The 14,197-nt window shown below is 35.5% G+C and overlaps 1 protein-coding gene across 11 annotated transcripts in view; it reads left to right on the forward strand.

The window, feature by feature from the left end:
* Positions 1-13,789, forward strand: part of NCOA2 (nuclear receptor coactivator 2) — a 140,459-nt gene extending 126,670 nt beyond the window's left edge. For 8 of the 11 annotated variants that reach the window (XM_058175206.1, XM_058175202.1, XM_058175200.1 and 5 more), the window contains 8 exons: positions 794-986; positions 1,713-1,994; positions 3,248-3,337; positions 4,326-4,551; positions 5,471-5,648; positions 5,999-6,197; positions 7,550-7,639; positions 10,220-13,789. In XM_058175206.1, coding sequence (XP_058031189.1) covers positions 794-986; positions 1,713-1,994; positions 3,248-3,337; positions 4,326-4,551; positions 5,471-5,648; positions 5,999-6,197; positions 7,550-7,639; positions 10,220-10,231 — 1,270 coding nt within the window. In that variant the 3' untranslated portion in view covers positions 10,232-13,789. The remainder of the gene's footprint in view (positions 1-793; positions 987-1,712; positions 1,995-3,247; positions 3,338-4,325; positions 4,552-5,470; positions 5,649-5,998; positions 6,198-7,549; positions 7,640-10,219) is intronic. The other 3 variants (XM_058175208.1, XM_058175207.1, XM_058175209.1) reach the window with 3 other exon arrangements.
* The last annotated feature ends 408 nt before the right edge of the window (positions 13,790-14,197 follow it).

Here is a 14,197-nt window from a genome sequence, read left to right on the forward strand (position 1 = left end):
CCTTTCTTCTTGTACGTGTCCTGTTCTGTCATTGGCTTTTATTGGACAGCATTGAGTACAACTCAGTAGTGATTGCTTCATGTCAGCAATTTCTTATTTATGAATTTTATGAACAGCGAATTTGGATCATGACTATAATTTGCTCAGCACTTAATATGTATATGATTTTGTGTATATGATCACATTAGCAACTGCTTTTTACTATTTGCTGATCTCTATTTTAGGACTAACTATAGATTTCATCTTCTTTTATAATAAAATATTTCTCAGTTTCAGTTATTTATTTATTTGTTAGTTATCAGGATTTCCTAATAGATTGTTTATTATTATTTTTTAAATGAGAAGCAAAGTTCTGCATTCACAGATTTAAATGATTTGATTAGGGCTATTAGAAGTTATGTAGCTTATTACAAAATTAAGCTGTTAAATTGAATACATTGTCATAAATATGAACAAAATTTATTGTTGTAAATCATTGTAATACAAAATCCCAAATCAATAGCAATTTTTCTTCTCATTTCCTGAATAAGTCTGTACAATTACATTCAGGTTTTGACTCTGAGAAGTTTAGGAAAAAGTAAGGGTGTATTGGTGTGTGTCTGTGAGAGAGAGAGAGAAAGATTATGACGAAAAGTATTTTGCCATTTTAAGTATGCTCTAGATAGACATACTGAGTTCTAAAGAATTATTGAGTTTGCTTTCAACTTATCTGCTTAACAAACTAGCACACTAATGTATGTAACATCCAGTTAATTTGGAATGTCTAAAGAGTAAATGTTTTTGCCCCCTCAAGTTGTTCATCAAGCTGTGCCCTTTGTAGGCAACCATTTGTAGGCTCTCCAGATGACTTGATGTGTCAGCATCCGGCCTCTGAGTCTCCAAGTGATGAAGGAACTCTCCTTGATCAGCTTTATATGGCACTAAGGAATTTTGATGGTCTAGAAGAAATCGATAGAGCTCTTGGGATACCGGAACTTGTCAGCCAGGTATTGCTATATTGGCTATTTCTAAAAATGTATGTGTAAACTTTCTGGGTCCTGGACTTAGACTTCTTGAAATTAACTATATGAAAATTTCCTTGTTTCAAACACCATTCCCTCTCTGCTGTACAGAGCTACGCCAGGTAATGTTGACAATATGCTTCATGTCCTCCGATATGATTGTTATTGTAATGACAATATGGGGAATGGGGGCCGATGGTTTGTCTTTTACATCATGGCTTCTTGATTGCTGGAAGTGACACCTGCTCAGTGAGTGTTTTTTGTGAAACATCAGCAAACAAATGCTAACATATTTTAAATATTTTTTTGTAAAAAACAACAACGCATACCTCTTTTTATGTTGACCTTTCCCAGCTAGTATGTACTCTTTCATTTGTGATATTGTTTTTAAAATTTATATTAACAAATTTTTAATGGGGAACTGTCCAGAAATATTTTAATTAATATATTTGATGTATTTATTTATTTATTATTATTATGTATTATTATTTATACATTATGAATTGCTAGAAAAGGCTTCAGCAGAGAAAATAAGTATAAACAAGATACATTACAGAAAAACGGGGAGGGGGGAACGAACCTATATGTATCACTTTTAACCATAGGCTGCTTAGAGTTCTATCACAGCTGTGTCTCAGCTATGTTTCTCTGTGTTCTCTACATATGTGGGCTCCAAACCTTTATATATATTTTTCTGCTTTTGTTCTTCAGCAGACCCAAGGAGTAGATCCAGAATCATTCTCAAACCAGGAACCAAACATCATTCTAGAACAAAAGGCACCAGTTTTCACACAACAGTATGCATCTCAGGCACAAATGGCCCAAGGCAATTATACACCACTGCAAGACCCAAACTTTCACCCAATGGCACAGCGACCAGGTTATGCAGCACTACGGATGCAACCTAGGCCTGGTCTGAGGCCTACTGGTCTAGTGCAAAACCCTCCCAATCAGCTGAGATTGCAGTTGCAGCATAGGCTTCAAGCACAGCAGGTACTCATTTTATGTTTCTTTCACCAGCATCGTGATTTTCAATGTCTTCTAAAATATTTCACTATATATTAATTAAATGTGACTATATCTGTAAATGTTCTTTTTCTGATGCTATTTATTTATTTTCATCCAGAGTATTCATTTCTTGTATACGTTTTCAAAGCTAAAGTGGTTTAACCTTGTAAACCATAGGGCATATATTACTTTCATTTTTTAGAAATAGCCAGAAGTATTTCTGTTCATAAGTTCATAAGATATTACATCAGAGCACTTGCTTGAATTTAATTTAAGAATAGTATATAGGACAAAAGAACATTTCTTTCCCTCCAGATGACAAATCCATTTTTGCAGCATTTGTGGGGGGGGGGGGCGTTCCTCAACTTAAACCATTGGTTCAGCAACCCTGCAAAGATACTGAAGGAATGGTGGTTACAACTGATCCTCAGTGTTTCTCCACCCCCATGGCCACTTGATCACAGTCTGGGTGTTTGGTAACCCTTTCACACTTTTGACTGGTTGCCAAGCATCCTGTGATCACATAATCACCAGTTCCATGCCATCTTCCCTAGAAAGTCAAAGAAGAGCAGGAAAAATTGCAAGTTGTTGGGGTAAGTCTCCCCCACTTGCACACTTCCCCCATCCTTCTGCATTCCTGCTGGCCACTCGTGCATTCTCCCCAACTCACACAGTACCTCTCTCATGTGCCCAATCCCTGCAGTGCTTCTGTCCACCTTCCTTGTCCCTCCCCAAGGCGCCTCTTGCACACCCATGACACTCCCGTTGTGCACCTTCTCCCACCCTCCCCCACACTTCTGCCCACTCCCTTGCTCTGTCTCCCATCCAGCAGCAGTTACTTACCTGCCTGCAGGTCTGGGATTTGCAACTTCCTACCAGCTTCCCCATAGACTTTGGTTGCAGGAAGCCAGCAGGAAATTATGCAGCCTAATGAATGTGGGATTCAATTAATGATGGACTTCAGGGCTTGTTATTGCTAAGCAATACAATCTCACTTTACAGCTGCATTGTTTAGCAGTGGAAACTCTAGTCTTAATGTTGTCCTAAACCGAAGACTACCTGTATGTGTTACACGTCTATCACTGAGTGTTGTTGATGTAAATAGCTATTCAGATTGAGCCGCACAACAAAATATGATATACCGGTAATTATGGTGTTTATTGAAACGGCACTTTCAAAAAACCCATTTCTTATTCCTATTGTGTGTATATATGTATCTGGTTGTTTTTTCTACCTAGAATCGCCAGCCATTGATCAATCAGATTGGCAATGTTTCCAGTATGAACCTGTCTCTAAGACCTGGAGTACCTACACAGGTGAGGGAACAGGTACTGCCAATTTTTCTTCTCTTTAGATTTTTACTCTGTATGTTTCATTATTTCTACAACTTCCCCATATGTTCTAGTATTGTATGAAGCCATTAAATCAGCTTATTTTCCTAAATTTCTCTTCAGAAATATTGCAATTCGCTGGATAGGAAAAAAATGAAGTATTGATTGATTGATTGATTGATTGAACTTGTATGTGGCCTATCTTACCTAGATCATCCTTCTTTATAAGAGAATATTTTAAATTCCAAACCAACTTGAGTAGTGACTATATGAAAGAATATAGTTCTGCTGTGCAAAATGTTTTTAATTGAATAATCTACATTTTAGAGTGCACTATTTGGAACACAGATTGTTCAGAACAAATGTTTGACTGTTAAACAGCTGTTTCTAATGCAAAATGGGCTATTTTTAGTGTTTTGGAAGTCTTCTATAGCTTAAAACAGCTCTGTTCTATGCATGAGACACACTGTTTCAAGCATGTAGTAATCTCCAAACACTTAAAGTAGTCCACAGCTCAAAGGCCATTTCACTAAAACAAGATACTTTGAATATGTTTGCTTCAATTCTTAAAACATAACTAGAACCAATTATATGCAAACCATGTGAAAAACATTTCCTTGACATAACTTTAAACAAAGTGTCCTTCCCATGGAATATTTTAGTGAATCCATCAGTATTTTAATAAGTAAAAATAAAATAGAAATACTAAGAAATATTTGCACACGCACACACACCTTTTTAATTGAGACATTTATTTATGAAATACAAGGTGCAACTGATTTTCTTAGATTTTTTAGAATTTATTTTCAAACAACAGTTTAATAGCTAGTCCTATTATAAATCTGCTTTACTTACTTTGTTCAATTGCATATCAGCATACATTTATCATGTATGTCTTCAAAACTGTCATCTTGCATGTGGTAAATCAGACTCTGAAAATGACTTCCAGCTACTTACACTGATACACATTTTGTTTTCTTGGTAGGGAAATATTAATTCCCAAATGTTAGCCCAGAGGCAGAGAGAGATACTAAGCCAACACCTGAGGCACAGACAGATGCACCAAGTTCAACAGAGAACCCTGATGATGCGTGGCCAAAGTATGAATATGACGCCAAGTATGGTGGCCTCTGGGGGAATACCAGCAACCATGAGCAACCCACGGATTCCCCAGACAAACACCCAGCAGTTTCCATTTCCTCCAAATTATGGTATTGGGCATTTTTTTTAATTTTTCATCAGACTATTGCCTACAGGGTTTCAGTTTCTCCTTTGGATCATAGTTTTTATCTTATAATTGCAAGAAAGATTCTTAGATTAAGCTAGTCCACTGAGAGTCTGGAAAATAATTGTGGAATAAGGAGTCAAAGAGATATTTTAGCTTGCAAGCCTTTTAAAAATTCTGCCTGCCTGCCGTCTGTATCATCTATCTACCTATCTATCTATCTATCTATCTATCTATCTATCTATCTATCTATCTATCTATCTAATCTAATCTAATCTAATCTAATCTAATCTAATCTTATCTAATCTAATCTAATCTAATCTACTTTTATATTGCCCCAATATCACATCTTGGGGAAAACAACCGATTTTTCAAATTTGGAATCCTAAGTTAAAATCAAAATAAAAGGGTATTCATTTCTTCAACAAATGATTTATATGAAATGGCAACTCTAAAAGTATACATGAGTTTGAATGGTTCTTACATGTTGTTTATGGTATTAAGCATTGGATATCAACACCTTTTTTGTCATAGTGACATTTTTACTTATTTAATGAGATTGTTTGGGTTTTACTTGATTTCTCAGTCTATTTTTTACATAATATATAGGCATCAGCCCCTGGAAAAGGGGGTTTCTTTTTGGAAAATTCTTATTGAATACAGTCAAATAAATATCTCCAGCAGATGTCACTGCGTGCTGTTGATCACAATGAGGGCAAATTAAAACAGTAAGCAAGCTCTACAGTATATATGATAGAAAAGCAACAGTAAGGAACAGTTGAAAGCTTTGATTTTGTTTAGTGAATCCTCATCAGATAGATGAATGCATAATGGACATTTTGTATTACAGCATGTAGTCTTAATTGTCCCGTAAACATGATTGAAGTTCCTATTATATTTTCTAGGAATAAATCAGCAGCCTGATCCAGGCTTCACCGGAGCTACCACTCCGCAGAGTCCCCTGATGTCTCCAAGAATGGCTCATTCTCAGAATCCTTTGATACAGCAATCTCAGGCCAATCCTGCCTATCAGTCCTCTACAGAGATAAATGGATGGGGACAAGGCAATATTGGTGGAAATAGGTACGTTTCAAGATTCAGAAAGTATTTTGGTTGCATTTTATAACCTCCTGGTCTGAATTACTGTCACATAACTTCTTTGTACGCTGTATTCACCAACTCCCTTACAATGGGGAGCCTTTTAGAATTATTTGTAATCTTGCTCTCTTCTATAATATGATCAGTGTTTCATTTGACCAAGAAACAGATAAAGAGATTCTGATTAAATGAAAGGATGGATCAGCTTTTCTTATTGGAAGAGATACTTATATGCATCCAAGCACATAGGTGATTCTTTAAAGAGTTCAGGAATATGTGAGTCCTATAAGTGTATTTTTCTGATTCTGACATGGCCATTGTACTTTATCCTATAGCATGTTTTCACAACAATCTCCACCACACTTTGGGCAGCAAGCAAATACCAGCATATACAATAACAACATGAACATCAATGTGTCCATGGTGGCCAATAGTGCTGGGTTGAACAACATGAACCAGATGACGGGGCAGATCAGCATGACCTCTGCAACCTCTGTGCCTACATCAGGGTTGCCCTCCATGGGTCCCGAGCAGGTGAGAATCTCAGCCTAGCATACTTAAGATTAGATTTACTTTTAACATCAAAATTTTTTGTTAATGTTGTATGATAAATCATACTGGTTATATTAAAAGTATGGATTTCAGGAATGGCTCATTTTTCTTATAAATGTGCAGTATAGTGAATTTTCCAAATATTTACCACTCTCATCAAAGTCACAGATGGGCAACTACAATCCATGCCCAAATAGTCATTTCTGGGAAGAGCTACTTGTTCTTTTTCTGGCATGATTCTGCTTGGGAATTAGAAAATATGATGTCAGAAAGAAAAGAGTGGGTGGCAAGCAGGGAACAGAAAGTGACACGTAACCCCTTTCTCACTGAGATGCAAGATCCATACATTGCCCATACTGAGTGAGATTTTAGAGCATTATACTCATAAAACATTGGAGGACACTTACATGACCTGGGCCAGTTGGCTTAGTTCGACTGACTTATTGAAATTCAAGTTGAATCTAAGAAAATACAGTTTAGTAGAAAAATGGGGATTTGGATCAACTGTAGTTAAAAGTATTACATAATCTACTTCTGGCTCTGTTTTTTGACTGAATCCAACTGTCATCTTAAACTATATACCTTTAATGTCCTTCTCTGTTTATAAATTGTAGTTAAATTAATGATTGTTTAGTTTTATTACTGATGTTTCTATGCTGTTCTACTCTAAAAGGGCAAGTGTTCATGGTAATTCCAGTGTGATCCCTTTAATTTACTTAATATGTTGTGTTTTAGCCATGCTTTTAGTGTGCTGTAAGCATATTTGTTTGTTTGTTTATTGGATTTACATGACCACCTACTCTCAGTGATTCTGGGCAGCCTACAAACAATAAAAAAATTCAATATAAAAAGGGATAAACAATAAAACAATAATCCCCAATCCCCTTGGTGACAACAAACAAACAATGAGCCACTTCCCAGGTTCCCAGGCCCGTTGGCAAAACCAGGTCTTGGGGGGTCTTGTGAAATAGTGTCAGTGTCAAAAAATATCATTTTTTTTTCAAGACCCTGGCAAAGTTATAAATCTATGAAACATTTTTGAGTCAGTTACAATAAAGCGTTATTTTATTATACACTCATTTTCCATCTTTTCAGTCTACCTCTGTTTGCTGTCTCTCCTTGCAAAGTAGCAAACTGACAGTAGGATAAATTATGCAGTTAGATAATAATGTGTTGTAGAAAACAGAAAAAGATTCAAAGATAGGCATACTACTAAAATGGATTGTTCAACTATTAGTGGGGATATTTTATTAAAAGGAAGGGGTATGAGTGAAGGTTGTGATTTGTTAAATCTTTTGTTTCTGTGACTGAGTTAAAACATTTTCCTTTCTCAGGTCAATGATCCTGCAATGAGAGGAGGCAGTCTTTTTCCAAATCAACTACCTGGAATGGACATGATAAAGCAGGAGGGAGATGCATCACGGGTATGAAGTAATAAATATTCCAACTGTGACACTACTTTAATTAGAGGGACTAATTTTAGTTGACCTTGGGCTTCACTTAAGTTTGTTGAAGGTCTAAGGACCATAATTGGTAGCTATTCAAATGGTTAATAGCATGAATTTTCTTTATGACTGTCCCTGGAGTTAAGTCTCGTTATGCCTGTTCTAGGTCTTTTTATGAAATTGCTACTACAAATGGCTGGAAACTGCTGTCCATTTTCAATAGTCATATTCGGAGTGAGCTAAAAGGTGCTCGTGAACTGATACAGCCCTGAAATGTGAAGTTGTCCATTTCCTGTTTTAAATTCAATTCAATTATTTCCTGGATGAAGGCTAACAGAGTTTTATCAAGAGAACGTGCTGGTCATAGCAAAAACTCTTTTCCAGCCCAAGAGGTGACTTTACATAATACGTAGTACATATGGATATCACCAGATGGTCAATACTGAAAACAAATTGATTATGTACTTTGCAGCCAAAAATAGAGAAGCTCTATACAGTCAATAAAAGCAACACCTGGAGCTAACTGCGGCTCAGATCATGAGCTTCTTATTGCAAAATTTAGGCAATAAATTGAAGAAAGTAGGGGAAAACCACTAGACCATTCAGATATGACTTAAATAATATCCCTTATGAGTATGCAGTTGAGATGGTGAATAGACTTAAGATCAGGTAGGCAGAGTACCTGAAGAACTATGCTTTTTTATGGTGTTAGAGAAGACTCTAGAGTCCCTTTAACTGCAAAGAGATCAAATCAGTCAACCTTGACTGTTCTTTGGAAGGACAGATATTGAAGCTGAAGTTCAAATACTTTGGCCACCAAATGAGAAGAGGAGCTCTTGGAAAAGATCCTGATGTTGGAAAAAGGGTTGAAGGTAAAAGGAGAAAAGGACAGCAGAGGATGAGCTGGTTAGATAGTCATAGAATAGAATAGAATAGAATTTTTATTGGCCAAGTGTGATTGGACACACAAGGAATTTGTCTTGGTGCATATGTTCTCAGTGTACATAAAAGAAAAGATACGTTCATCAAGGTACAACATTTACAACACAATTGATGGTCAGTATATCAATATAAATCATAAGGATTGCCATTCTAGCTGTCTAAAATTGACAGCTAGATAGTGTCATTGACGCAATGAACATAAATTTGGGCAAACTCCTGGAGACAGTGAAAGACATATATATGTAAATATGATACATGCTCAAAAGTTTGACACATATATATGCTGAAGTCCTAAATGTCTTAGGACTATCTGAAGGGCTGAACCTCCTATTAAAAACATTTCTGATTCTTAAGATCTACTGAAAAATTCTTCTATAACGATGCTGCTACAGAAACTTATTTCTGTCCATCTTAGGGAGTTCTCCTGCATACCCCCCCCCGCCCCCCGGCTATGAAATGTAGTTTCTTGGAAAGTCAGTTTGCACCCTATTCAGTGTTAAATAATTTTTTATTTGGTCATTTATTTATTCATTTAATGTATATGGCCACCCACCCACAGAGCGACTTTAGTAGCTAACAAAGTTAAAACAAATCACAATACAAAAGCATCATTTATTTAAAACATTACATAACATTGTAATCAAACCTGGCACCTGTATATTCACACTATACCAGTTTATGTCAACGTGTCCCAGTGTCTAAGGGGAAAACCAGATCTTCTAGGTATTCTTAAAGGGTAACATGCAGGGGTGAAATGCTCCCGGTTCGGATCGGATCACATGATCCGGTAGCGATGGCGGTGGGTGGTTCAGAGAACTGGTAGCAAAAATCCCTGCCTCGTCCCCATGCCCAACTGAGCCGCGTGATCATCAGAGGTTTTTTTTTTTACTTTTAAAAGTATTTTTTCTTCGGCTGAAGAGGTTGTAGAAAAATTTCTTTTAAAAGGCTCCTCTGATGATCCCAGCTGAGTTGCCTGATCATCAGAGCCTTATTTTTCTTTTAAAGGCAAAAAAAATGCTTTTAAAAGAAAAGAAAAGTCTCTGACGATCAGGCAACTCAGTTGGGATTGTCAGAGGAGCCTTTTAAAAGCATTTTTTCTACAACCTCTTCAGCCGAAGAGGTTGTTAAAAAATGCTTTTAAAAGTTAAAAAAAAGCTGGCCACGCCCACCCACTCACATTACCCCACCACCAAGCTACACCCACAGAACCGGTAGTAACAAATTTTACATTTCACCCCTGGTGACAGGATTGCAGCCAGCTGATTTTGGGGCATGGGATGCTGTTCCGTAGACAGGCAAACAAGAAGACAAATTCTGGGTCCAATCAGATGATACACTTTTATTGATGGATTTTGGATAATACCAGGATTTTTGCAAAAAGGATAACATCTTTTTCATTAAGCATTTGTTTGTTGATTTTAGTATTAATTTTACACTTCTAGGTTTTCATTCAGTCATGTATTCCATTATCGATCAATGGAGTTTGAAGATTTTTCCTTATTATATCTTACGTTGGCCGAAAAAGCTCTCGTTTTTGTTCTAACTATTTGAAGTCAGCAAAAGATAAAAGTATATGCTTAATTAATTGAATAATTATATTCGTGCTTTCTTTTATAGAAATATTGCTGACCCTGAAGATTGGCTCTGTCTTCAATTGATTGGGCTCCCCATTCTGAACTACTTGCTAGTTTGAAGAGCTGCCTATGTCTGTTTGCTCCATCTTTTCTGCCAGCACGTCAACTGGAGAAATGAGAATTGAGTGCTGCAAACAGAAGAGCGTCATTCTTGAGTGACATCAAACCTTTCTTGGTGGAAGAGCAGTCTCTTCTTTGACAGTCTGAAGCTAGCGTACAGACAATTGCTCAGCCTGTTCACTGCATTCACCTTAGTGCAACTTAGATCTCTCCTGCAAACTAAATGTTGATAGCCAGTTTTCATAAAACGTGTCAGATTGAATGTATTTAAATGTATGTATTTAAGGAAAACCAACCATGATCTCATTCTGTTCTGTTTTAGATTTAGATTTTTATTTGGGCTTTTTTTATTTTGTTTTCCTTAGCTACACAGTCAAGTGCAAAGGATTTTAGTTTCATCTGGAAATCAATGGTTTGTATTAGGACACTCTGTGAAGTAGGGAGTAGACCGAAGTATGAACTCCAGAGTGACAGATGATAAAATGAGAATAGGTATCTAATCTAGTGGCTAGATATCCTATTCTATAAAACAAACTTATTTGGTTTTGAATAGATCTAAATCTATTTGAGTAATTTTAAATGTTTAAGTGAGTTATAACATCTTCTGAGAGGGCTTTTAAAGCTTTTTTAATCACTTTGGGATAAAATCATGAGTCACAATTTAAGTTCACATGTTGATTTCGGCTTCCTTAAAATTAACTAATCTTAGTATCCCTGTTCTCCTGCCTTCACTTGGACTTTCTGATAGGTTAGATAAAAGTATAAGCCCCATCATAGTCCTAGATCTGTTACCTAAGTTCTAGGTTGCAGGTAAATTAGTTGCTAAATGATTTCATTTGAACAAAGGTGCATTTCTTGGTGATGGAAGTGGCAGGATTGAGGCATGATATCAGAGCCAAAGGCATCTGATTTAAACAATAAATTTTCTACTTTCCCATCTCCATATTTAGGGAAAACAATGACTTAAGCTATAGCAGATATCACTACAGAAGTAACCATCATGTGTTCAATTATTTTGAAGCAGTGTGGACTTTGAGGAAGTTTTGTAAGGTACATACAAAACAGTTTCTATGTAAACAAGCAATAATTTAAGTTGAAGATTTTAGTGTTTTAACTGTATAATTTTGTGAGGTATACATGTTGTGGAGTTGATTTCCAAATGAGGTACTTCAGTATTAAATTAGATATCTTCATAACTGTGTGTGTCTCCTGGGGACAAAAATGTGTTTTGTAAAGGATTACAATGCCTTGATTAGACCTAATTTGTAAGCTTGAGACTTCTTTTTCTAAATGCAATTCTGCTCATAAGTCATTTATCTAACCTTATATGCAGCCAGTGTAGGAGCCAATTCTTGACTTTTTTTGTATGTTTATATTCTTTCGTAATAATCTTAGCAAAACTGTTGTTCAGCAGACCACTGCTAAAAGTGGTTATACTCTTACCGGCTGTGGTCTGAGTATTCTTTTAATATAAGCTGACATCAGTTTTTGAGGACTTGAAATATCAGGAAACTGATTGTTTTCGACCTCCTGTTCTTCTGTTCCACTTAATCTATACTTTCATATCTGTAACTCAAATTTTAGATGTTAGTTAAAACACAATGCATTTTATATTTTCTCTGTCAATACTCATGCCCTTGGAAATAGAAGGCTTGTTATCTTGAAACCTGGTGTTTGCTTGCAATGAGAGTTAAAATATACAAAGGAGTTGATTTTCATAGAGTGATGAAAAGAACATGTTATGGAATATATAGAATGCATTTCAAATTATGTTTCCTGTTGAGTGGCTTTCTTACCCCTTAGAGGGGAAAACTGTATTTCTCACTAATCACCAGACTCAAAAGTTACTTATTCAAACATCTGAGCCATCTGGTGGAAATAAAAAGCCCTGAGCTCTATATTATTGAGAGAATATGAATACCAATAAATATAAACACACACACATTATCTGAAGATTAAAGGGATTAAACCATTCTAAATTGGATGATAAAAATAGTTTTGAAATGGATTATTTTTAAATCATGCTTTAGTAGATTAATAGGCAAATAAATTATTTTAAATAATACCCAATTCCAAGTATATTAGCACCGTCTAGTGATAATTTCAACTGAGTATAAAATGAAGTGTTTGTAGTATCAGCAATGTCCAGGGAATCACTGATTTTTCCTTTCATTTTAAATTAATTAAAGGCAGTGGGTTTAAGCATTTTCTGAGTATAACATTCACACTAGGTACAACAGTAATGATGCCAAGTCAGTTGTTTTAATTTTTTTATAAACAGTATTTCTTATTCAGTCAATAAAATTGCTAAAGATAGTAATTGGATTTATGTCAGAACATCAGTGTTCTCTCATACAAAAGTGTGAAAAGGCAAGATGTATTAAGTCAGAAAAATATATACATAATTCTACAGGGCAAAGAACCATTCAATCACGTCCAGGTAAGCTAATAATAAACATCTTGTTCAACATTTCACTAGTTATTTCAAATATTTCTCAAACTTAAAAGATTGCCCCTCTCCCAGTCTTTATATTGGTCTGTATTAACTAAAAGCAATGCTTTTTGCCATTTATACAAAGCATTTTTAATCTGTATTTTTAAAAAAACAGAGTTCATATGGGCTTAACACATGAAAAGATGGTTCAGCTCTACTTGCAAAACCCAAAGATACACAATCAGTTTTGAAATGCAATTTAAGCCATTAATTGTTGGTGTGACTTTAAAGTTTTCTAGTATTTGTATGGTAGTATTGCTGCCTAAGAGCAAAAGCATTCTCTGCACAAAACAAAATTACTGTAGTGGCTTTGGTTTTTAATTAGATTTTTTCTCCCTGGTGTTTCTTTGTAGACTAAAACAAAATCTTTTAAGTTTCTTACTACAGGTAAAAGCTATGTGCAAGAACCTCAAAATGCTAAAATCTAGCATAATGCCTTAGATCTGTTTTTAAGTCTTGTATATTCCTACATAGCTGTCTGATGTATTATATTTGTATAGTGAATTGTGTACAATTTTGGAATAAGCGCATCATCACTTAGCTTTCAGTCGTTGAGTAGAGATGATGGACACATTACTTCAAACATTGACTTTTTTCCTTTTGGTCATTCGTGAGTTTATTTGTACAGTTCCTCATGAAGTTACATCTGAGATGTGTATGAGTGTGTGTATATGAAAAGATTATACAAGGGTAAAACTAAGCAATATATAAACTATGGTTCTTCAGGAGAAAGCTTACAGTGTTTCAGGTTGTGATTTATTTTCAAGACTGAGTTAACTTTGAACATCACTTTGTTCACCTGCATTGATGTTTGTATTTCTAGTGTGAGCAGTTTATGCAAAGGTAGATATATTCAGAGAAATTTTAAATACATTTATGCAAGTTAATATTGCTTTGCTGATGCTATTTGCTTATTTGATGTTAAATAATGCTATTGTAAATAAAGAATTCAGTTATTGCATCATTTAATAAATTTTAATGCCTTCGGGTTTTACATGGTTTTAGATATAGCAATATTCTTTTGTTGTGCCTTTTGTGTGTGTTGACAGCTGGTACCAGAATGGTTAAACAAATTTCTATAAATAGCTGAGTGGGAACCATACTGAATCCTAATCACTACCTTTGTAGCTTTAACATCTTGGCTGTAAGCATCAACAACCAGTAATCTAATCTTGACATTGAGTAGTAGTGGAACACTGTAATTTATGCCTTAGAAAAAATAAGTTACAGGTAGTCCTTGACTTACAACAGTTCATTTAGTGACAGTTCAGTTACAATGACACCGAAAAAGTGACTTATGACCATTTTTCGCACTTATGACTATTGTAGCATCCCTACGGTCATGTGATTTACATTCAGATGCTTTACAATTTACTCATATTTATAACATTTGCAGTGTCCTGGAAT

Source organism: Ahaetulla prasina, chromosome 3, assembly GCF_028640845.1.
Source record: "Ahaetulla prasina isolate Xishuangbanna chromosome 3, ASM2864084v1, whole genome shotgun sequence".
Classification (NCBI taxonomy): domain Eukaryota; kingdom Metazoa; phylum Chordata; class Lepidosauria; order Squamata; family Colubridae; genus Ahaetulla; species Ahaetulla prasina.